This window comes from Tasmannia lanceolata, unplaced genomic scaffold (genome assembly GCF_043159265.1).
Source record: "Tasmannia lanceolata isolate RefF3 unplaced genomic scaffold, GAP_Taslan_0.1 ptg000002l, whole genome shotgun sequence".
Lineage (NCBI taxonomy): Eukaryota > Viridiplantae > Streptophyta > Magnoliopsida > Canellales > Winteraceae > Tasmannia > Tasmannia lanceolata.
In genome coordinates, this window is record NW_027518679.1 from 43,083,326 (window position 1) to 43,109,467 (window position 26,142).

The 26,142-nt window shown below is 37.3% G+C and overlaps 1 protein-coding gene across 2 annotated transcripts in view; it reads left to right on the forward strand.

Annotated features, from left to right (window-relative positions):
• Nucleotides 1-3,808: 3,808 nt before the first annotated feature.
• PHOT1 (phototropin 1) overlaps nucleotides 3,809-26,142 on the forward strand; it is a 35,614-nt gene continuing 13,280 nt past the window's right edge. For both annotated transcript variants that reach the window (XM_077376838.1, XM_077376839.1), the window contains exons 1-17: nucleotides 3,809-4,139; nucleotides 7,381-8,056; nucleotides 9,310-9,492; nucleotides 9,683-9,774; nucleotides 13,921-14,203; nucleotides 14,574-14,790; nucleotides 14,903-14,973; nucleotides 16,956-17,062; nucleotides 18,753-18,802; nucleotides 18,935-19,039; nucleotides 20,390-20,449; nucleotides 20,541-20,630; nucleotides 21,812-21,888; nucleotides 23,319-23,403; nucleotides 24,501-24,581; nucleotides 25,192-25,295; nucleotides 25,974-26,023. In XM_077376838.1, the coding sequence (XP_077232953.1) occupies nucleotides 7,386-8,056; nucleotides 9,310-9,492; nucleotides 9,683-9,774; nucleotides 13,921-14,203; nucleotides 14,574-14,790; nucleotides 14,903-14,973; nucleotides 16,956-17,062; nucleotides 18,753-18,802; nucleotides 18,935-19,039; nucleotides 20,390-20,449; nucleotides 20,541-20,630; nucleotides 21,812-21,888; nucleotides 23,319-23,403; nucleotides 24,501-24,581; nucleotides 25,192-25,295; nucleotides 25,974-26,023 (2,326 nt within the window). In that variant the 5' untranslated portion in view covers nucleotides 3,809-4,139; nucleotides 7,381-7,385. The remainder of the gene's footprint in view (nucleotides 4,140-7,380; nucleotides 8,057-9,309; nucleotides 9,493-9,682; nucleotides 9,775-13,920; nucleotides 14,204-14,573; nucleotides 14,791-14,902; nucleotides 14,974-16,955; nucleotides 17,063-18,752; nucleotides 18,803-18,934; nucleotides 19,040-20,389; nucleotides 20,450-20,540; nucleotides 20,631-21,811; nucleotides 21,889-23,318; nucleotides 23,404-24,500; nucleotides 24,582-25,191; nucleotides 25,296-25,973; nucleotides 26,024-26,142) is intronic.

Genomic DNA, 26,142 nt, shown 5'->3' on the forward strand with positions numbered 1-26,142 from the left:
CCAAACCCAACCCGAAATTGGTCAACCCAACCCGCCCAAAAATCGGGTTCAACCCGTCGGGTTCGGGTTCAACCCAACCCGAGTTGCACCCCTACAAAGAATCCTTCTAATAAAGGGTGTTCAAATGCTCAAGTATTCAAGTTGGGCTGGAGGTAGGTAAGTTGGTTGAGGTGTAGCAACTGCCATTATAAGATAAATGAGTTTGGCTATGAAGGGCGTTCGATGTCACCGTCGTCTGTTGGGGAACTTTCTTATGCACAATAAATATGTTAATTGGGATATTTTCATTCTGTACATTAAAAAATACAATGCTTTTCATGATCAGCATAAATGAATTTTGCGATGAGAAAATATCTCATAATAAGGAATTTTTTTTCTTTTCTTTTTAGAGAAATTATATGGTGCCTAATCGGGCATGCTCGTGTAAGCAGTGCGACAAAAGTACCACCCATGATATTTGATCCAACAGATCATATAGAAATTAACTCTTTTTTTGAAGTGTATTATATTTTGTGTGCGAACAATAAAAGACGGAAATATGAACTTGTTCCCTTTTGCAATATATTATATTTGACGCGAGAACAATAAAAGAAGAAAAATGATATCGGACCAATTAAAAAAATGATACAATTTAGGGGGCATTTGGTTCTAGGGGAAAGAAAATTATGGAAAATAACAATTTCTATAAGAAGTATATTCCATGGAATATAAAATTTCTAACTCTTGTAGGCTTGTTGTTTACCTTAAAAAAAAGAGGAAAGTTTTATGATGGATGATAGACGCAAGGGCCCTCTTTATGCAAGGGCCAAAGAATCCTTCTTTGGCCCTTGCATAAAGAGGGCCCTTGTATCTATCATTCCTCAAGTTTTCTATGTTGAAAAAAAATCCATGAAGGCTGAGTTTAGCAAACATTGGGAAATTTATTTTTTAATGAAAAAAATCTGAAAAAAAAAATCATATTTCCAAATAGATCTTTAGGGTCTCTTTGGATATCACCAAATTTAGTCCTTATTTGCAAATAAAATTAATTTAAGCTAATCTAACAAGGAAAGATATAAGAATATTATAACCATTATTTGCACATCTATTAGTATGTAGTAGGATCGAAATTCTCCTTTTTAATTTATATTTTCCCCCTTATTTACTGGACATGGTCTGCCTCTCCATGCATCGACATTTCCATTTTTAATGTAGGCCCATCAACAATTCTTAAATTCCCTTCCCATCCTCGACAACCCTGCTGGCGCGCTCGTGCACAAGAACTATCAAATCTCTCTCTCTCTCTCTCTCTCTCTCTCTCTCTCTCTCACACACACACACACACACATTGGATTAGTAAGCTTAGGGTTTAGGTACACAATTAGAAAATTGAGAGCGAAAAATAAATAGACAGCACCGAATGCATAGTGTTGATGAGCAAGTGAGATTTGGTAGAGAGGACCATTAGTTAGCAAAACACCATTTTAAATGAAGTTTTGTTTAAAAAAAAAACATATTTTATTGGTGTGTCATTTAATACTCCATTTAAACTTATACAGTGAAAAAAAAAACTCCATTTTTTTTTTGTGAAAAAACATTTTAAACACGTTTAAAATGTGTATTAGATGTACTACGTACGTTTTAGAGCAATTGCCTCAGGTCCCAGGATCGGAACCTGACTCATATGAAACAACCAATTACTCGGTTGTTTTCACATGGCGTCAGAGCAATTGTCTTATGAAAGGTCCTGGGTTCAAAACCGAACAGCTCCTTCGTATTAAAAATCCACGTGTACGGCCAACCCAAAAGATGGGCCACACATGAGGGAGAGCGTTGAAGTATAGATGATCAAACAACACCAACTCTAACCGCTTAAGCTTTCGGAGCAACAATTGTTTCACATACCGCACTATATTTTGTAAATGACAATTTTTTAACCCTATTTTTTCATGTTTTCAAATTTTTTTACTACGTTTTTTTAACAAATACCATATTAAACTCGAATTTTCCCGTCCCCTTTTTTGCCGAATCACGTTTTGCTTGCTATGAGAGTGACAAGGGGATGCGAAGTCAAATTTTTACATGGAGCAAACAGTGGAGAGACAATGTGTGGTGCATAATGGTGGCAAGGAGAAAGAGAGCCAGGGTAGCATATGGGAAGGAAAGAGATGAGTCACATGTTTGGTCGGTTCCCCAATTTCAAGTGCAACAGGGAGAATCGATTTTTCGGTGGATTTGATCAACCATCCTCCTGAAAATCTTCCGGTCATACACAGGGGGGCTGGGAATAAAAGGGGTCGGATATATTACATTTTTACTTTCCAAAAAAAGATACTTCATGGTAATGGTCCCGCATGCAGATGGATTAGTTTACCCCTTTCACGTAGGGCCCACCTATGAGGGACCAATAAGAAGGCCTTTTCATTTTTATTTTTAACCATGTCATATCTCAATTAAAATTGATAAATAAAAGCGGAGACTGATATCCACGCTACCATGTTTTGATAATGGCATCTCACTAGATTCTCAACTCAACTGAGCCTTTGTCCCAACGAGTTGGGGGTCGGCTAATGAATCCTTTAGAAAATTTGTGACATTCAATATGAAAAGTGTAAAACAAAATGAGTAGTGCCATTATCAAAATATGGTAGCACGGGCACATCAGTGCCCATAAAAGTATGCTCGTGTTGTCACTTTCTTTCCTATACAGTATCGGTCCTAGTTTGTTTCACACAGGTAGTGATCCTCTTTCAACAAGGTAAAAATCTCTTCCTATTCAACGACCGGGATCATCCAATAAATGTAGCCCATCTTTGCTGGGCCAATCATATAAGCTATCCATGTCACAGGCAAAATATATCACAAGCACTTTATTAGAGCCACCCACACCTACAATTTAAAAAGATAAGGATGGTAACAAGGTGTTCTCATTGGCATGTATCTGTTTGGATAAATGGATTTTAGAATCCAAGTTTTAGTTTGAAAGTGGTGAAAATTTTTGTCCTGAATTTTAAGTAAGAAATCCACCTTTTAGAAATCTCTCCTCCATCTTGAGATTCCTAAACCTGAATTTAGGACGATCTCCTACTCTCTTGCTCGACGAAAATAGAGATGAGAAATCAGGAGATGACTGGATGGTCTCCTCCCCTTTTCTGCCATCCGCCCAACCAGGATTCTGAAGAAATCCATGATTCTAAAATCCGTGTATCCAAATGGCCCCTTAGGACCTGTTAGTTTAAGATTATGGAAACTGTTGAGCCCAATAATCGGTTTGGCACTCACAATCGGTTGCCATAATCTTAAACAAAAGGGGCCTTAGTGAGATTTGAGTTAGTTAGCAGATCAACGGATTAGAGGGCACAAGTGGGCGCCCAAAGATTTTGGCATTTTCTAAAGACTCCCAAATATCTTAAATCCACTCCCCATGTGTCTTTCTCATGGGGAGTCGATTAATCTTTCCTAAGTTCGGGTTCTGATAAGATTTTAACAAAAATAGCAAAATATAGTAAATATATGATATTGACACCCCTGTTACGGATAAAATCCCCCGGATAAACTTACACCAGTAACACCACCATCATCTGTTATGGATAAAAGAGCCGAAGAGGCTCGGTTTTTAAAGACCATTCTATCTGGAAAGTGTAAAATAAAAAAATAAAAAAAGAGTGCCATTATTAACAAAAGGTGCGTGGATAACGGATAATAATTCCCTACAAATAATAGAAAAAGAAGGAGAGAGAATTTTGGGATATTATCTTGAAACTCAAGAACTACTTTTGAGTGGGCCCCACATACATGAACTTCTTAAGCCAATCGGTTTCCCTGTCGCGCCATAAAACTCTCTACCTTTTTCCGACTACCTTCAAAATTTCTAAAAAGGGAAACAAAACGATCTCTGAGTTTTCCAGTAACAAAATCTATCTCTCTCTCTCTCTTCTCTCTCTCTCATCATATCATAGCCCTCGCTATACGTGCAGAGCCATGTGGGTTTTCTCTCAAGAGGGATGGGCACCGCTCCCCAATCATTCTCCATAAATTCCTTTTAATTTCTTCCTACCTGAAGAAATCCGAAGCATAAATCCACACACAAGATCTTCAATTCAGATCACTCACACCGAATTCTACAACCTCTAGATCAAGAGAAATCACTCCAAGAACAGGTACTTCTTTTAAGAATTCTCTGTTTCAGCCTTATTCGTTTCGAATTTGACTAATTTTCTCTTAATTGACTACAATTGGCTGTGGATTAGTAGATTTGTGGTTTTCTTGTAAGATCTTCGGTTTTTGAACTTATAATTCCCTTTCTCAGCTCTTTAGCTACTGGAAAACGATTGATTTATCTTTTTCTCCTTTTAATTTCGCTTTTTCTTCCTTTCATCCGATCTTATTTTCTTATAATTGTCTCATGATTTCTGCACTCTCTCTCTCTCTCTCTCTCTCTCTCTCTCTCCATGTTTTCTTTTCATCTCTTGATTTTAGCTCGTATGTAGCCTATGGCAAAACGAGGGGTATTTCAGTCTTTTTGATTGATTTATTTTTTTTAAATGGGTGATTTTTTTGAACTTATTTTTGCTCCACAAAGTCTCGCACTATAAAATAACTGGTTGCACCTTTGAATCATCCGAACCGTCCACTTGGTATGATTAAAAGTAATGCCTTTCAAATGGACGGTTCGGATCAATCAAAAGCGGGAACAACTTCCGAATCCCTTGTTTCTATATTGGCACTCCTTTTTTTTTTTTTTTTTTTTTTTACACTCTTCTCATTGGCTGTACAATTTCAATTACTACCCCTCTACAACCAAAAGGAGAGATGTAAAAGAAAAAGGAGTGCCGATATCAAAACAAGGGAGAGCAGATATCATTGGTTTAATGATGAGCTACCAAATGAATGGTCACAATTACTTGTTGGTTAGTTAAAAAGGACTGGTATCTGCACTACCATATTTTGATAATGGCACCACTCACTGTTTTATATTTTTTTATTAATTTTTTCACGGCTGTTACAATACTTAGATCCATGGTTTTAAATTTCGTCGGTGGAGACCGACACCAAAATCACCCAAAACCGAAACGGTCATTTATTTCGGCCGAAATTTCGAAATTTCTGTTTTTCCGAAATTTGGCCCAAAAAATCTGTTTTTTTTAATATTAATTTAAAATTTCACAGAAATTTCTGCCGAAATTTAATATTGAATAAAATATTGGTTTTGGGTTTGTACCAGATTTCGACCGAAATTTTGAAATTTCAGGGTGCGAAACGGTACCGAAACCGAAATTTTAAACCTTGCTTAGATCATGCTATCAACATACGTTCCCAAAATCTAAAAGAAAATAAGTAGTGTCAAGATCAAATTATGGTAGTGGGAAGTCAGTCCCCACATAACTTAATTTATTAGACATATATGTTCAATCGAGGCCATTGATCTTGTAGAACATCATGACGTGGCCTGCATGGTCTTTGTCGCATGAGGAATGAACATCCCATCCCATGCATAAGATAAATGACTACAAAAATCAGTTGGATCATCCGATCAAGGTGTTGTCATTTAGGCCATTTTCATTTTAGATTTTGAGACTTGGTTTGGAAAACAATAGTTATTATTGGACTCAAAATTAAAATGCAATTTTGAGTCCAATAATAAGTTGAGTTTTTCTAAACTGATGGGAACCCTTCCAAAAAGGGGTGAAAGGGTGCCCCCTTGGTTGTAAGAGTTTTTCTAAACTGATGGGGACCCTTCCAAAAAGGGGTGAAAGGGCGCCCCCGTTGGTTGTAAGAGTTTTTCTAAACTGATGGGGACCCTTCCAAAACTGGGTGAAAGGGCACCCCCGTTGGTTGTAAAACACTAAAGTGTATTTAATGAGCTTTGACTTTTCATTCCATTTAATACACTGGTGTTTTACAACCAATGAGAGCGCCCTTTCACCAAAAAAAACTTGGCTCCAGAACGGTTTGGATGAGGAAGTTCCTCCAAACCGTTCTAGAGCCAAGTTTTTTTTTGCCTTTCACTTCTTTTTTTTGGAAGGGCGCCCTTCAGTTTAGAACCCCTCCTAATTAAGTTTTATACTAAAGATCAAATTCCCCAAATCCAAAATGAATAGGGCGTTAGACGTGGCACAATGAGGACAAGGGAAGTGTCTTGTAGGAAGAAACATAACAATCTTTAATGACATTTTCTATTTGAATTCCCTTTTCTAGAGCTATTGGTGGGTCCTATGATTCCCGACAAGTCTGGGGAGAAAAATAAAATATAGAAAATGACATAAAGATACTATTTTTATGAGATTGTTCCAAACAACCACCCTAATGGAGCATTTCCAAGGAGGGGATTTTATTACGCCAGATATTTTTCTAAAAAAAAAAAGAGAGAAGGATGGGGTTTTTGAAAGAGATGAAGGCAGTTTTGGGAGAAGGTTGGCATGTTGGAGACAAATAGAACAAAATAGCTTTTGAAAATCGTGAATATAGAAATCTAAGATCTGATATGAGATTTCAATAATCTACCATTGGAACAGTCCCAATGTTGTCACATTTACTATTGAAGTAGCGTCACATAAAAGTTTTTTTTATTTCAATTTAAGTTTTTTTTTTTTTTTTTTTTTTTTTTTTTTAATATAGTGACTCCGGAGCAATGCTTAATAGGACATGACCACATTTAATACAATGTCCGTCCCCTTGAAGGCCTTACTTTGATTCTTCCACGGCTGAAAAATCAGGCCAAGAATCCAATCTTAATATCCGATAGAGGAATGCTAGACTCACAGGATCCCTTGCAAAAAGACAGGGAAAGGCATTGGTCAAAACCAATTTAGGATGCGCAGAAAATCACGATCATAACTGCCATGAAGCAGTTTTGACTAATGATTGCGCCCTTTTCCTGATTTTTTACAAGGGCTCCTGTGAGTCTAGCATAAAAATGGACCTTTTAACACATGCACATAGTCGTATGGGACCTAAAAATTGAGTTATGGTCTTACGACATGCCAAAAACAATGGAAAGATTCAAACACACAATCACAATTAAGATTTAATTGGTTTGGGGGCGAGACCCAATTTCTATCACACAGAAAAATTGCATCAACTTTACTATATAAAAATGTAGGGAAGTGATATCCCCCCTCCCCGAAAGTGTATTTATGACTAGTGTTTTTAGTTTTTACACTACAAGGGGGTGGCCTGGGGAAGAAAAGGGTACAAATATATCATTTCATGTATCTATAATTCTAGGGCGATGATATTGTCACCCCCCCTGCGTACGCATTCGCCCCCCTTATTAATGCTTTTTGACGTCAAATCAAGCCAAAAGGGGAGCGAATGCGTAATTTAGGGGGGGTGACAATATCATCGCCCTAATTCTATATATAATTTCATGGCTCTAAGTCTAATCTGATCGTGGTACAGAGAAAATGGAACCGACCGATCTCTCAGCAAAAGCAACAGTCCACAGGGACTCCCGCGGTTCTCTCGAAGTCTTCAACCCCACAACATTCTCTTCAAGACCCAACCCTACCCCACCCAAGTTACCACCATACTCCACGTGGCAGAAACGGGAAGACCCACGTGGTACCAACCCAGAAGTGCCACCAGAGGACTCCAAGTTCTCCAACTCCGGCCGAGCCGAAGAGGAAATAACTTCATGGATGGCTCTCAAAGAAACCAAAGAAACAGTCTCACTCTTCAACAGAGAAAAACCAGCTGGAATTCAACCAGCTGGAGAGACCGGCTCGGCGGCTCAGAGAGCCGCTGAATGGGGGTTAGTTTTGAAAACGGATGAGGAGACTGGGAAGCCACAAGGGGTTGAGGTGAGGAAGTCGAGAGAGGAAGCAGAGAAAAAGGGGGGTGGCGCGGGGTGGAGGAATTCGGGGAATTCTGGGAGGAGTTCGGAGGAATCCGAGGCGGGTGAGAGGGAAAAGGGGTTTCCGAGGGTTTCCGAGGATTTGATGGACGCGCTTTCGACTTTCCAACAGACTTTTGTAGTGTCTGATGCCACGAAGCCGGACTATCCGGTAATGTATGCGAGTGCTGGGTTTTTTAAGATGACGGGTTACATGCCCAAAGAGGTCGTCGGACGGAATTGGTACGTCGCTCTTATCTTCTACGTTTTTTAGGAATAGACAAAATAAAGGGGTGGAAATATCATTAACTTTTTTAATGCCCGTTTGGATTGCAGGTAGGAAAAATATTTCTCATGGAAAATTTTTTCGTAGGATTTTTTTTTTTTTTTTGGTATCCATGAATTAGAGGGAAATGAATAAAATTATGGCTTATCGAGAGACAGTTTATCTTACCTGGACACCCCATTTTGGCCACACCTTGTAGACACCCATTTTTAGCTGCTCCCTTAACTCAAAATTGCACCTCCTTTCTTTTGTCTTCTTATTAGAAGGCATTTTTGCCATTTTGGGTAGTCCAGAGGTAATTATGTCATTGTAGTCACCCTAGGAGTATCAACCCTAGATATAAATGCAACTTATTTACGACTATGTATTTGTGTTGATGACTTGATTTTGATATGTTCTTAAGTTGATGGCTGGATTGATGGATGATTTGGATAGATAAACCTTTTTTTTTTTGGATAGCTAAACTTATTTAACTATTTGATTTGGATATGTATAAACGCTGAATAAAAAGCCGGATAAATTGTGAACCGAACCGAATAGGTCAAATTCGGTTCGGTTTGGTTCACCAATACCCCCTAATCTTTGGATTTTCTTCAAATCGATGGGATCGGTTCGGTTCAAAAAACCTCCCTGAACCGAACTGGACTGAACCGTGTGCAGCCTTAATCCGTGGTTTGGATTTTCTCCAAATCGATGGGATCCGATCGGTTCGCTTCTCTACTTATTGTTGTACATAAATTGCCTTTTCCTCTCAAATAGTCCCCTTTGCATATGCTCTCCTTAAATCCCTAAAGGGGATTCGCTAGCGCCAATTGCAAAAGCCATTTCGCAAATGGTTTTATTTCATGTGAGACCAGCCACCTCGTGAATGAAGACAAAATCTGTTGAAAAGTGAGCCCTTGTGGGCTTGTGGCTGGTCTTACATGAAACAGACCCACTAGGAAATGCCTTTTGCGATGGACGCTAGCAAATCCATAAATCATAATGTAGGCCAGGTTAGTCTACCTTCGGTGCCCACAAAGATTCCCCCCTCTCTCTAGTCACTAGTCATTCTCATTCAGACTGCCTTTTTGTCTCCTTTTTTCTTTCATTGCCTTCTTTCTTAAGCTGCACGGTGCATAGTGATTACAAACTCTAATTAAGTCCATTTATTTTGAGTCACTAATACGCTTGATAACTCTGTTTCCAATTGGTTTTGCTGTGAGTGCAGCCGCTTCCTTCAAGGCGCTGGAACTGATCCTTCCGACGTATCAAAGATTAGAGAAGCATTGGAAGCAGGGGGCAGTTACTGTGGGCGTCTGTTGAATTATAAGAAAGATGGATCGCCTTTTTGGAATCTCCTCACCATATCACCTATCAAAGATGAGTCTGGAAAGGTTCTCAAGTTCATTGGGTAAGTTCAAGCGCCACTTTTGGGTACCACCCAAATCAATCCTACTTCACAAATTAGATTCTTTTAGGCTATGTTGACTCCATGGCTAGAATCATTCCATGCATTTTTTTTATTGGGATCCACTATATGTTTTTTTTTTGAATGGTGGGTTCCTCCTTATAATGGTGGAGATTCTCTTTCATGGTTGCAGAATGCAAGTGGAGGTTAGCAAGCATACTGAGGGGGCAAAGGATAAGATGCTACGTCCCAATGGGTTGCCAGAATCCTTGATCAGATATGATGGTATTTCACATATCCTCTTTTCCCATTTTTTCTTTGTAAGAATTCATGGATAAAAACCAATTTCATCAGATTATTCCACTATAATAAAAAAGAAAAAAGGAAAAGTGTCAATTGGCAAGATTCTATGAGTGGACTATATAGAGTATAGACACATGCCATTCAATTATAGGAGGATTTTTTTTTTAGCTGGGGTTTGGTGGGGACCCCTACGGGTTTTTAAAAATGTGAAACCAAGAGAACAAAGACAAGACCTATCCCTAGATACAATATCTAAGGAATTCTTCAGTAGGGTGGCTCCATTGTAATACAATGATAGGTCCCGCCTGCGATTGATCTGAATCTTTCATTTGATAGGTCCCGCATTCGTTCTTTTATGCCACAAAATTACCTCAATCATGCAATCCTAACATACAAAATGTGTATTTTTTGTCGTTGAATGCGAACTGTTGCCTATTTGTAGTTTTTAGCCATCCATATTTAAAAAAAAATACACATCATTAAAATTGGGATAAAAAAAGGCAAAGCTTATCAAATGACCGGTTCAAATCAATCGAACATGTATATATCATGGCATTTTCAATGTTACAAATAATAGTATCGATTTATACATCAGTCCCTGAGAGAAGTCAATAAGCAGTGCTAGCCAATATTCCCATTTACCATCTCCCCATCCTCAGATGTCCGATCAACGTAATTAATATAATTTAGCAAATCCCAAGGAATTTCTTCTGGGGAGGTGTGGATGACAAGAAAAAGATGCCCCCAGTCAATTGGAAGGAGGTATGTAAACCCATAAAAGCATGTGGGATTGGGATTCGCTGATTGTGAGAAGTCGATAAAATGCTGCTAGGGAAGTGGCTGTGGAAATATGGTGAGGAAGGATCTCACCGATGGATAAAGGTAGTTGAAGTATGGTCCTAGAACTGGTAATTGGATCTCATATGATATCTATAGATCATACACCTTAACGATATGGAGGGACATTGACACGACAGAAGCGTGCGGGAAAAGGCGAAGATCACTGTCTTCAACCCAATAGAAGAAGAACACCGTCTCTCTTCTGATAAAAATCCTTGAATCCACAAGGAAGTAAAAAACAATCCTTGAATCCACAAGGAAACATAAAAGAAACTGAAACTTTGTTATTCCATCAGAGATCTGTTTTTTTTACATATACTGTACATCAATATTTATAGACTCTCCAGCTCTATCCCAAACTAAGATAAACTCTATCTTTATCTAACTGATTAAAGAGAAATTATAATAAACATTATCCCTAAAAATCCTATCTAATGCTAATTAATTAAAGAGATAAAATAGATAATGAAACATCCTACACCGGACATTTTGAGGCAGAACAACAAATTCTAAGAAGGAATCAGATATAGAGTATACAGTGGAGACAGAGTAAAGTTCTAGCGTAACAAATGGTTCTCTGAAGAGCCTCTCATTAATCTATTCATGGACCTTTTTAGAGTGTCGTCCAATTTAGAAGCTTTGGTGCATGATTGTTTTGAGAGAGCAGGAGATAGGATATTTTGGAATATAGCATTCAGACGAAACTTCTTTTAAAGGGAAGTGGATAGGGTAGCCTCTCTAATCCATTCCTTGGAGTCCTATTATGTTGGGATAGATGGCAGAGACAAGAGGGTTTGGATCTTGAATGCCTTTGGAACCATCTCAGTGAAATCGTTCTACCTCCTCCTTGCTTCCTCCTCTCCTCCCTCCAAACTATCCAGAGTTTGGAACATTCCAGCTCTCCCTAGAGTCTGCGCATTGGGGTGGACAACATTCCAGAATAGGATTCAAACCATTGATCATCTCCACCATTGTCATATGCTCATTATTGACCACTGCGGTCTGTGTGGGTGAGGTCGAATCAGTGGACCATATGTTCCTTCATTGCAGGTATGCTTCAAAGGTTTAGGCTAAAATCTTTGAATTGTTTGGGACTTCGTGGGGTTTCCCAGTCACATTTCTGAGCTCCTAGACAGCTAGTTCTTTGCGTCGTGCCCTAGCCGCTAGAAAGGGTATGCTTATTTGGAAACTAGTTTTGTTGGCCGCCATTTGGGTCATATGGAAAGAGAGGAATGCTCGCACCTTTAAGAATGTTGTCAAAAGTGCATCCTCATCTTTTTCAAGGATTATATCCGTACTCATTTCCTGGGCCAAACTCCTTCCCTGTTTTAATTTGTACACGGCTTCAAAAATTAGACGTTGCTGGAAGGAGATTTGCTTCAGTAAGGAGCGAAAGGAGATCGTTGCTCCTACGTTGAAGTCCCTTGACCTTGATTGGCAGAAGTGAAACTTTGACGGCTCTAGTTTGAGTAACCCAGGTCCGGCCGGCATATGTGATATTCTTAGAGACGAGTCTAGCAGGCCGATCGGTATAAAGGATTCTAATGAGGCAGAAGTGGGAGTGATCCTCCAACCTCTAGGTATAAGACTGTCGGCAGAGAGTGAATTGGACTACCTAATGCTGGAGGGTGATTCCCTTAATATTATCAAATGGCTGGATGGGAGATCCCCTCGCCCCTGGAGATTTTCAGAGTTTATAGATAAGGCAGAAGTGAGGGTGATCCTCCTGGAATAAGACTGTAGGCAGAGAGTGAATTGGACAACCTAGTGGTGGAGGGTGATTCCCTTAATATTATCATATGGCTGGATGGGAGATCCCCTCGCCCCTGGAGATTTTCAGAGTTTACAGATGAGATTCTAGATCGTGTGTGGGGTCCTTTGGTGCGCTTTATCCATGTCAGGAGATTGGCGAATGGAGAGGCCGACAAATTAGCTTGTGATGGAGCTACTATACATGAGTTAGAGATTTTTGACTTCTTTCCTCCTAGAGTATTGTAGATCAGTTTCTGTTTTCTTCTTTTTCTTGTTCCCTTTATTCCATGACTGTTTCGGTCGTGGGACTGCTTTTTAAATGAAATCATACCACTGTAAAAAAAAAAAACAAACAAACACAGTCCTAGAGGTGCAGTGCTCCTTGGAGATAGAGACCCATTGGTTAAGCGGTTACTAGGATTGGCTACCCTGCTTGGAATAATTTTATCTTGGATAAACCCGTGGGTCATTTTGGTTGCCAATCTAAAAAGTGTTTTCATTGGAAAAGAACGTAAAATGATGTCATTTTCGCTTTCCTAGGACATTTTGAGTTTCCTCCCAGGCCAAGAGGAAAGGGAAAGTAAACATGTTTTTATTTATTTCTACTTTGGTATACTTAGAAAATGACATCATTTTATTTTGGGCGATGATATTTTCACCTCCCCTGCAGTACTCATTCGCCCCCCTTTTAACATGATTTGACGACAAAAAGCGTTAAAGTTTCCCACTGTTAACGTTATAAGGGGGGCGTATGCGTACTGCAGGAGGGTGAAAATATCATCTCCCTTTATTTTCCTTCTACTTAACATGCATCCAGACGGACCCTTGGGAAGTTGTGATTGGATACCCTGCTTGTATGGTATACCCTACCCATTGAGGATGTACATGATGTGAACAAAGGATAGCAAGCCTATCCAAGGATAATATTAGCCTGGTTTGTTATCTCCATAGAGAACAGATTCAAAAAGTTTCTATGAGTTTTAATACAACATGTTATATAACTATAAAATGAGGCTACTGATATTGGCATACCATGTTTTAATAATTGCACCAACTTCTCGTCTTGTATTATTTAAACAGCTGTCAAAGGTTATAACAGTTCCCAAAAAGTTCTGAAAATCCAATCAAAGCAGAAAAGACAGGATGAGTTTGTGCAATTATTAAAACGTGGTAGTGCTAATATCAGTAGCCAAAATTGATTGTCAACCATATATCAGAAATTTATACTTTTATAGGGCATCATATTAGTAGCAAACATTAAGAGATAAATCAAAACATATAATAAAATTTGCAAGAATTCTGTAGAATAATAAGACAAGATCATGTTATCCATAGAACTGTCTATTTCACTTTACACATGACACTTTATGGACTGATTATTAATATGATTAGGTGATTATATATATATCATATATGATAAAATATGATCAGTCTCGCTAATATGTAATGTCTTTTGTGTGAAACAACCAATTACTCCAAAAGCTTAATCTGTTAGAGTTGGTGTTATTTAATCATTTATACTTCAACTCGTTGCAGCTCGACAGAAAGAGATGGCTGAAAGCTCTGTTTCTGAGCTTTTATTGGCAGTAAAGCATCCCCGGGCACTTTCCGAATCAACAAACTGCGCTCCGTTTATGCGAAAATCTGAAGGAGGCGGAGAACAAGCAAGATCAGAAGCCATTGGAAGAAGATATTCAGAGAATATTGCTCCTGCTAGACGTAATTCACATGGTGGTATGAGGATTTCAATGCAAAGTATCAGCGAGATGCCTGAAGGAGGAAAGAAACCAAGGAAATCAGGACTGCGTTCCCTCATGGGGTAGGGTCTTTCTCCCTATTTTGTTTTTCTATTACTTGGGAAATGATATATTCACCCCCTTTTCTTCCCTGGCCCTGTATAATGGAAAAAGAGCATAGTTAGCAAACTGTGATTCAACAAAAAATGGGAAGGGAAAAAACCAAGTTTAATATGATATTGGTTCCAAAAATGTAATAAACACTAAAAAAATGCGTTTAAAATTTTGTCATTTACAAAATCTAGCGGGGGTAAATTTGGAAAGTTGGCCAAAAAACGCGTTTAATGATAAGACAAAATTTTCCCTGCCTGAAAAGTTTCATTCTGTTCACAATGAGAAGACAAAAAAAATTTTCCATTCAAATTCATGGGCTCCTGGTTTCCTTGACTGCAGACGTATCGGGAAAGGACATTCGAATGTGGAGAACCGTGAGCTTGAACCAACGATGGAGAGCGAACTACTTCAAGAAAGTGAAGACGAAAGTCCTGACAGTTTTGATGACAAAGCACGGCCAAGAGAAAAGAGAAGGGGTCTTGATCTTGCTACAACACTTGAACGTATCGAGAAAAACTTTGTCATCACTGATCCAAGATTGCCCGATAATCCCATCGTAAGATTTCAATTCAAATTGCTAACCCTTATTCAACTTCCTCTCCTACTGAACTTCTAAACATACTTGTCTATTCAAAAGAAAAGAACACTCTAACTGTTCAAATTCTCAGATTTTTGCATCAGATAGCTTCTTGGAGCTGACTGAATACAGCCGTGAAGAAATCTTGGGAAGAAATTGCAGGTACATTTTCAGAAACTTTGCTAACTAATCTTGCTTTATGAAATTATTATACACTTATTGATTATTGACTCTATTGAGCGAAATGAAAACAAATTTAATAATTGTGACACTTCTGACATTAGACTTTCTGGCTTGAAACCATGACTCAAAGGATTACTTTAATGAACATTTCTTCTATAAATTGCTTGGGTGCATTACATAGGGTCATTTTATTCCTTCAGTAAATATATTTATTGGGCCTAATTGAATGCACAATCAAATATTTCTTTCGAGATATTTTTACTCGACACATAAAATGTAATAAACTGTACGAAATAAATCACATAATTAGGTTTATTCTGCATGTTTGCTGTTAAGCAAATATCTTCCAACAAAAAGAAAAGAAAAATGTTCTCTCTTGCAATATATAATAATTTTCATGTGGAATATAAAAGAGATTGGCAACAAAAAATATTTTATTGTACATACATTAAGATAATTGCTATTTGGTAATTTTGATACGGAAGACTAGCCATTACTAAGGCATAACATGTTAAAACTTTTGGCAAAACACCCACTATACATATGGCATACTTAAAAGTTTACCTGACTTTGCCAATTTATTGGTTACCTCACTAAGGGTTCAGCTGGGAATGAAAATTTTCAGATTTTTAAGTCACCATCTCTGATTTTGTTCGAGAATCAACCCATAAGGGCACACTAGGTTCTCTCAAGTCATACCACAACCTCTTTAGATGATTTTAATTTTTTGTTTTTAAGAAAACCAGGGATAAAAAGCCTGTCATGTATAGAGATACTGAAGGAACCAAAGTTTAGCACCCTATATGTCCTCTTGGTCTCTACTAGTACCTGTCTTTGCTCAAATGGTGCTAAAAGTAAAAAATAAAGCGATAGAAGAAGAGTTGTGTACTGAAATTTCTTCTTAACTGAATTAGAAGAAGATTGAGACAAGAAAGTTGCTACAAGTCCTCTTAATAAAAAATAATTCTGCTTCCTAGAAACTCTTTTCACTCTTCAAGCTTGGCAGTTATCTCGTAGGGTAGTGGTGAATTAAAACTCAAGTAGTCAACATGGAGGAGACAAGCCATGTAGTCTCTTCGTGGTTTACCTTGTGGAGTAATGGTAAGTAGTGTTTGGTTCTCAACCTCGTAGAGTAGTAGTAGGGGTGTCATTACCAATATATAAAGGGAAGAGAGACAGAGAAGAGAGAGAAAAAAAGCATCAATCCCAAGATTCTACTAGCAAAAAATCATTATTTTGGATTTTAGCGTAGATTTTTCTAGTAGTTTGATGGTATGCTACATCACCAGACAAGAAGGATACAAGGAGACAAGCTAAGTTGTCTATTGGCACTTCGAAACTCCACATGCAATCAAACATAGTATTTTGCCTATGATGTAACCAAAAACCACACAAAACCCCTACAAAACCTGGGATATTGTGCAACCCAAAGGAGATTGATTTTGAACTCGGGAGGTATTTCCTAAATTACTGATGTTGAGATAGACTACCGAAATGATCTTATTGCCCTTTTTTTTGTAGATAAAGGGCAGTTTATGTATTTCGGCTGTGATTCCTAGCTGATCTCGATGGAATGATTTTAGTGCTTTTTTTGGAGGATTTAATAATGGAAAATTTATGGATCCGAAAGTCTGTTGGAGCAATTGCATTGTTTTGAGTGCAATGGTATGACCAAATTTGTTGCTTGAAATGTAATTTTTGAAGAATTGGAGCCCTTGATGATGATTTTCGATCGATGGGGGCCTAATGTTAGCAATGGGCTCCATTAAGTGCATCTGGAGGGTGGAGCAGAGTGCTTGGGGTTACTCGTGTTTCCCGCATCAACCAAAGAGAACACTTAACCCTAACCCAAAATCGAAACCCCAAGAAATAAATGATAAGAATCAATTTTCAAATGCCCTAACAATATTTAACTTTCATTCATTTTATTCTTATCTTCTCGAATTTTATTGTTTCTACAGGTTTCTCCAAGGCCCTGAAACTGATCCAGCAACTGTGAGAAAAATAAGGCAGGCAATTGATAACCAAACAGATGTCACAGTGCAACTGATAAACTATACAAAAAGTGGTATGTTTACTTTATAATTTTGAATTGGCATAATTTTGTTTCTTGACTCAATGTTACCTTGGATTGGTGTTTGATTTATTTTACTTTGTAATTTTCTTTTAGGAGGTCATTCATTATGGATATAATTTTCTTTTAGGAGGTCATACATTATGGATATTTTTACAATACTGCGGCCTTATTCAAAGAAAACTTGGTAATATAATAAGGGCATCCATCCTGTCAACTCTGTTAACTAGCCCTCGTTGGGTTGCCTTATCTTTGAGATCGATTCATTAATATGTACATAGACAAGATGTCAAAATCCCTTCAAACGTTGATATAATTCCCTTAAACCCCTTGAGTTCATTCTCAACTCTTATACTCTCCCTATATCAACGGGAGCTCTCACCCTTTGTCTAAAAGTATCCACGTGCCTAATCATCGGATCCATCTCACGTAACGTCTAAGTTGATGGATCGGTATACTACCTCATAGACATTTGTTGTGCAGCGTACAGTACATTTGGGTTATATTACTGTTACTACCTTCATTACTTCAGCTTAACGCATCTTCACTTGGGTATATTGACCATCAGGCTCAGGTGATGACGTGCATGTCAAAACTAAATAGCTATAATAATTTCTAACCGCCTTGTAAACTTGATGGCTGTGATTAATCTAACTACCCATCAGATCTTTGATCAAATTGGTTAAAAAAATTTATTCACAATGGCCGTAATAAAACCTAAGTGTCTAGGGGAATTTTATATCTCAATTTTTTTTTATAAAAGGAACAACTCTCAAATCTGTCGATTATGTTTAACCCAAATAATCATCCTATTTTAGATATGAAACGTTTAGATTGTTCCTCTTTATGATAATCGTAAAATCCTTACTTTCACAAAAACCTTAAGGGGCACGTTTGGCTACCAGGAATTTGTTTTCATGACAAATTTGTAGATTCCAAGGGTTAAGTTGCTAAAAATCAGGAAAGGAATCCAGGAATGGGCAGACTGCCGATTTATCATGAAAGCAAATTCCTGGTGGTCAGGCATGGCCTAAACAGTTTCCTCAATCACTCTTCTTGCCAACGTGACTAGATGAATGCTGTGAATAGTGCATTTCACAATGGATGGGAAGTTTATCTGGTCTCTTTCTTGTTATCTTCATGGTGGCTTCTCTCTTGCTTAGTTGGAAACTTTGACATTTTAAAGTCTGCAATAGATTTCACTGTAAGTTCTCCGGTCTTACAATAGACAGAGAAGGGCATTCACCTTGTTTACTTTCTTATTTGTATGGTCAAGGTGTATCATAATGCACTGGACAGTGAAATTCTCTGCCTCAACTCTATGGCCTTGTCTTATAAAATATGAAATGCCTTTTGACTAGTCATTCCAAAAACCGTATCGAAGTCTCATGAAATGGTGTACTACATTGCCATGTACAAGGACAAGATAAACACTACCTTGAGCTTGGTAAAGCAATTTGGGCAATTTGAGTTAATAATCACCCATCGTCTAGAAGTTCCATATCGAAATTTACCTCTTCTTATAAAGGCAATCTTTCAAAGGGATCCTTGTTGAGATTTCCACCCTTAACTTCTCTCTGCTAAAAACGCGCACACACACAGTTTAATATACAGTTTAATAGTCTTATTCTTCATTTGTTTTTTGTCTTCAATAATATTATTTAAGCTGTTTGAATTGATCCAGGGAAAAAATTCTGGAATCTGTTCCATCTCCAGCCCATGCGTGACCAGAAGGTACAATCTATGACAAGAATTTTTAAATCAAATCTTGTATCCTTTACATATTTATTTTTTCTATGGAGACTCCCTTAGATGAATTAAATGCACACACATATGTGGGTATTTATTTATTTATTTTGTAAACAGGGTGAAGTACAGTACTTTATTGGGGTACAACTGGATGGTAGTCAACATGTTGAGCCACTTCATAACTGTATTCCAGAGGTGACAGCGAAAGAGAGTGCAAAGCTGGTATTGCCTTGTTAATTAATGATTCTTGTGCTATTTCATATTTCAAATTGTTTCTTTGTGCTTAAGCTCATCATTTTAGTTTCGTATATGGAATCATGTTCAAATCATTAAATTGAAGTACACAAATTTACAAAGGAACAATTAGTAATTTCATGTCACATTTCCGTCCAGCAGCACTGTTACTTCTTGGATTCTTCTAAATAGGCAAAGAATCCGTGTTGGACACGTCTCAGATTCGAATGCTTCAAGATTCTCCGAGACACTTCTAGATCTCTTTTATCTGTTGTTTCTGGATACTATTACCACAACTTTACAAAAGCTCATCATTGTAGTTTCGTATATGGAATCATGTTCAAACCGTTAAATTGAAGTATGCAAATTTACAAAGGAACAATTAGTAATTTCAAGTCACATTTCCGTCCAGCAGCACTGTTACTTCTTGGATTCTTCTAAATAGGCAAAGAATCCGTGTTGGACACGTCTCAGATTCCAATGCTTCAAGATTCTTCAAGACACTTCTAGATCTCTTTTATCTGTTGTGTCTGGCTAGTGGCTACTACTACCACAACTTTACAATTACCATATGTTTTGAGTTTTACCCATCATAATATTAAGTTTCTTAAATGAAAATAAAATATTAGATCTATTTAACCTATTAAAACATTCAATATATTACTTGTTATAACTTATAACCATATTATTATATATAAAAAATAAAATTTGAGAATTAATTATAATATTTTGGCGAATCCACGAATCATTCTTTTTGAGGTTTGACGAATCCGACACTCAATTCCTGTGTCGGCTTCTGACACTCGTATCCGTACTGATGCAAATAGCCGTCCAGTGAATATGTGCCTTGAACTAGGCCTTAGATCCGTACTGATGCAAATATGGTGTTTTCATGTGATGCTGATTGACACTGAGTCACAATATAACATATGCTTGTGCGCGAGCGCGCGTGTTTGGATTAACACTGGAAAACACATGATATTATGTTTTACAAGACCCACATGGATCTGTTTGCAAGCGTACAAATTTGTGAGTTTGGCAGCATATATGTGTGTGCGCATGGTGTGTCTGTTATATTATGACTTTCAAGCCCTTCATGGCCCAGCCCCTGTTTGCAAGCATTGTAAATCAGCATGTTTGGCAGCATATCCATCACTAGATTATATCTATTTGTCTATTTAGCTGTTGAGTTAAAAGTCGATGTTTCATAGTCTTCTGTTATCTTCGTAATGATTATATCTTTTGTTTGGGTTTAGACCTCTATAGTTTAGAGATAAATGGAGAATTTACATCCATGTAATGCCATTGGATACATTTGCTTCTGGGCTTCATTTTCAGGTGAAAGAAACTGCAGAAAATGTTGATGAAGCTGTGAGAGAACTTCCGGATGCTAATTCGGTAATGTCCACATACTAACTTTGATCTTTATTCAGTCAAGAACCACATCTACAATTATAATGAAATTTGTTTATTGACTTGGTTCCTAAAGAAACCAGAGGATCTATGGATAAATCACTCAAAGGTGGTGCACCCAAAGCCACATAGGAAGGAGAGCCGGTCATGGAGAGCTATCCAAAAGGTATGTGTCTGTTAACATTCTATCCATTGTATAATAATACGATCTTTGGTTTTCAGTGACTGGAAATACAAAAGAATCTGTTTATGTGCTTAGAGTTGGAGAGAGATGTGGGATTCTTTGAATATGTATATATGGTTATGGGAAATAGGATATTCAAAATTTCTCTGCCAAACTAGTACACAGGCTGTAAGCATATTGTTATGGAATTATATATAAGGTTATCTTTATGAGATGTTTTGAGTTCAAATTTTAAGCTAGTTCTTTATTGGCACCAGTGTGTTTTTTTTATTATTTGCTTTCGTGCCTTCTGATTTACCCATAGTTGAGACTCGATCTAGGGGACATTTTAAGCTAGTTCTTTATTTGTGCCTGTGTGCTTTTGTCTCCTTTTCACCCTCAATGAGATTTGATTATTATTGGTAAACAATGCTAAGACTATTGAATGAATTTAAGCAGTCAGAGAGAGGCAAGGGAAGTGCATGATGGACTTCAAACTTGCAACAACTTGGGGTAACCACACCACCCCCCCCTCCCCCCCCAACACACACAAAGACACACAACCACCACCACGACCAAAAAAAAAAAACTACCTCTCTGCCATATACATGATTACCCCATCATGTGTATTTTCTTTTCTTTTCCTTTTCCAGCTTACTTTTTGTGGTTGAACATAGCAAAAGTATTGACAAAACTCACTTAAAATTATATAAATGCTTTTGTAACAATTTACTGCCAATGCTGCTGCTGTGTGAGTATTGCAACAAGATTTTACATGAATAGAAAATGTTGAGAAAGTGCTTAGAATTCATGATGATGCTCTATCTTTTCTCCTTTACAATTATTACAAAAAATAGATTTTTTGTACAAGTGATGGCACTCACTAAATAAGTTTATTTTCTTCTTCACACCTTCACTGATTAAAATCTGAAGACTACATGACACAATTTTTTCTTGGTCATCTATTACTTGGAATGTCATCTAGTGCCATTAGCTTCAGGCCCTTGCATGAATAAAGTGTCATTGCATTGAATGACCTTGTATAAATATGATTAAATTTCTTTGCGATTTATAAACGTAATAAAGGTTCTTACAGGTTTACTCTGATTCCAGTTGTTGTCAAAAGTTTTGGTTGTCTATGGTTGATATTCCAATAATGTGCTCACATTTACTTGGCTCTTCAGATATTACAGAGTGGAGAACAGTTAAGCTTAAAACATTTTAGGCCAATCAAACCTTTGGGATCTGGTGACACTGGAAGGTTTGTAGTCTGAAAGTGAAAATGTGACTTTTCTTCTCATTTCTGTGCTCAATATGTTCTGGATTATATTTAAAAAAAAAAAAAAATGTTATGGATTATACATATTTTGATCCCATTAATTTTTATAAATTGTGGATTTAATTAAAACAAAGTGCACACCACATTTCTATGGAATATTTGACTGATTTATCCCCTTGATGGGAATAACACAATCAACTGCTACGATTTGTATACATCTATTTACGCTCTATACTGTTTTTTTTACTTGATATTCATGGTTAAATTTGGTAAATATTTTACATTATTGTTTCCATGTTGGGCTGCTATAAATGCATGTATCCATAAATGAAAGGAATACTAGGAAAATAGGGTCTTTTACAATTCGGGTGAAGTAGAAAATACTTGTCTCCTATAAATGCATGTATCCATCAATGAAAGGAACACAAGGAAAATAGGACATTCTACAATATGGGTGATTTAGAAAATAGTTGGTGGTATCTTTTGAAATCTCAAAGTTATTTGCAAGATTCTGAAGATGCATCCTATTCATCAATAGAGTAAGAATCTGCACCTAGTTTTTTTTTTTTTTAAATCTGCACATATAGGCATTGATACACGACGGCATGCTACACAATCCTAAGGAAAAATGTAAAAGGAATGAACATGAAAATATGGGGCCATGCTAAATTATGTGCCAATACTGTCCCATGGATTTTTAAAGTCCTCAACGATGATTTAGGTACGTTCAAGGGCCATGAAAAAGGACACTAACCTGTGCTCTGCACTTGGAAAGGGCAGGTACCAAAGCTAGTATGCCTTAAGTGCGTAGGGAAGTTAGTCAACTTGACACCGCATTGTATCTTCATTCACTACGAAGTTCGCTGATTTGCTCACAGGAGTGTGTATCCTGGTCTTGCAGACTTGAATAGGATGCTGAGGCTGAGTAGGGTTTGAATCATTGAAAATGGATAACTGGTAAAGAAAATATGGATATTTTAGTGACTTCCATGTAGCTGATACCAAGTTGTTTCGTGTACTACAGAACATAGATTCTGATGGAAAAAGAAGAATACTTATCCAACACGTAAACTTATCCCATCTCCTATAGTACCCGCTCTATTTCTATGTATATTTCTGTATTTCATCACATATATTTAGTAAGAAGTCTCTTAAAGAAATGAAGATATTATATAACGGGAGCTTCTCTAAAAAATCCGACTATCATACACAAATCATGAAATAGTTTTCGCATATTGTAGTATCTTCAATATGAATAATAGTTTGTTGGGGAATTATTTTCCAAATATATCACATTAATTCTGAGCTCTTTACTTATCTGCATACCCCTTTTTACCATTATAACTTTTCTAGTCATGAATATTTGTTCCACTCAAACAACTTGAGCATGAGTTGTGGGCTCTTTATTGCAGTGTGCATTTGGTGGAACTGTGTGGAACTGGAGAATACTTTGCAATGAAGGCTATGGATAAGAGTGTTATGCTTAATCGCAACAAGGTAGTAAATCAAATTTATTATGCGGCTATCAGTATTCTTCTTAGAAAGTGAAGCAGTCTGCAAAAGCACTAATTTTGTTGTTTCATCGGCGTAACATAGTTCTTGATAGAACTGCCAACTGTCACTTATACTACTTTTTTTTTCTCTGCTATATTTTCGTTATGCCTCAATCTTTCTAAGCCATACTTACGTGCAACCTCGCATGCGACTTTCCACCATATTCATTAAGTACCATTTTAGGCCTACGCATGTTTTATTATGCTAGCAATATAAGGCTTTTTAAAAAATTTACGACACTAGCAATTCATTAAGTACCATTCTATGTGCTTTATCCATCGGGTTTCTAGATTGCCATGAGATAACAGTCAATCTGGCAATGACAGAGCCCCAGCTCAAATAATTCATAGGACATTTAAGAATAGCATGCTCTAATGCAGTTAAGTTTTGGATGGAACTTGATTTGACCATAGAATTTCATAGAGGCCTCTTTGTGCATTATAGCTTTTCACCATGTAATCCTGAATTGTTCTCCGTGAAAATTCTATTATTCATTCCCAATATTTTCTAGATTATCTGCCAAAAAAGGGGAAATGCTGTGAAACTTCTATTATACATTCTGCTTCAAAGTCAGTGCTATGTTAACCAATTTTGAAATATTATTCTGTTCCCATTTCCGGTATTGTATCCCTGAAAAGCAGCCAATCTCCCCAAAAAATAATAATAATAGTTCAAATATTAACTGAAGGTTTATTTCGTTTTTTCTTTTTGTTCTGCTAATTCATCAGGAAATGTTGCAGTAGAAGATATGGATTCTTCTACATAGGATTTGGCCATACAATTTTTCAAAATATTTTCCCTTCAAGAATAATATTTAATATTTAATTCAAGAATGATCTTCAAGAATAATATTTAATTCAAGAATGATGCTTTTCTTTTTCATGGTCAGAAGTGAATAATGGATACCGATAAAATTGTTCTCTAATGTGACTATTTTATCTTTTTAGTCCCTTACAATTTCCTAAATGCACGACATTTATGAGTGTTTGTTGTTCCTGTCCTTGTACTTTGCACTGTCTTATTTCTGGAGTTTGCTGCAGGTGCATAGAGCTTGTGCAGAAAGAGAAATTCTTGACATTCTTGACCACCCTTTTCTACCTGCATTATATGCTTCTTTCCAGGTTTGTTGCTCCAGTGATTGGGAGGGGTGAAATACATTAAAGGCCGGAATGTACTCATATGCAATATCTTCCATGGTGAATTTGGGGGGGGGGGGGGGGGGGGGGGGGGGGCACTATGATGGTAACTTTCCCCTCATTTTTTTGCCATTTCCGGACCGAACTCCAGAATTCTGGCCGGAATGTTTCATGGAAATTTCTGTTCCAGATTCCATTCCTTCGAAAGGGAATGAAGTTGACAACTATGCCATAACCCCGAATCCTCTCTAAATCTCAAATGAGAATAATTTTTCTGATAAAATAGCTCTTATATCCTTCTCCACACACACAAATAAAAATTATTAATTTTTTCACTTACCCCCTTGGTCGGTATTGGGAGGCAGGTACCTTCTAGTATATGCCTCAGTAATTATGCCCTGTGTTTGCATATGCAGCACCAAGCTATGCGAGTTTCCATACTAGTCAAAATCTCCCATGTCTTCAGCTTTCATTCTACTTACCAAGAAAGGAAAAAAAATCATTCTCCCATGTGTTTTTTTGCATCTGATTCTGGATGGTAACGCATACACGCACATTCATACAGACTCTGAAATCTTATTTCTCATTTTTGCAGACCAAAACACATATTTGTCTAATAACTGACTATTTCCCTGGTGGAGAGCTCTTTTTGCTTTTGGATATGCAACCAAAGAAGGTTCTAAAGGAGGATGCCGTAAGGTACTGTTTCTCATTTAAAATAAGTTGGAAGTAGGGAGAACCATTCTATGTTCTTGGCTTCTGCCAATGCATATGTTTATATGCCTATAAAGGGCAGCCCAGTGCACGAGGCTTCCGCCATTGCGAGGTCTGTGGAGGGCTAGGTGTACGCAGCCTTACCCTTGCTTTTCAAAGAGACTGTTTCCGTGACTCAAACCCGTAACCACTAAGTCACGATGACTCAAACCCGTTGCGCCAAGGCTCGCCTTCTATGGTTATATGCCTATGTTTTATGTGATTAAATTTTGATTTTCCTCTGACATGGCCTCGGTCTCAAATGTATTTATTTATTGCATATTAATATAGTGGTTAGGCATTCTATGCTTTCTCTAAGCACTAACATGGTTACTGCATAATGAAAGAATGACTGATTTGCCCATAGTATGTCAAACAACTAAATTGCCTTTATAATTGGAAATTTAGAACTATCTCTACTATAGCAATCCAGAGATCCCATACATTATGAGATTCAATGTGTTTTCTGGTCATGCTATTTTTTATTTAGTTTTGCAACTTAGGTGTCTTTTAGAACAGTTTGTAGCTCAAGCTTTGCATCAGTGGAAATTGGCTGAAATTTCTTTTCAAGATATTAATTTCCTAGTTAAATATGGAAGCTGACACAAGTGTTTTTAATTGCAGATTTTATGCTGCTCAAGTAGTTGTTGCACTGGAGTACCTTCACTGTCAAGGTAGGGACCACATCCTCAATACATACATTACCATGTCAAGACAAAAATACATCCCTAACAAATCAACCCATATTAATTATACTGAACACTAAAGCAATGTTTTATCTTCATGCTGCCTT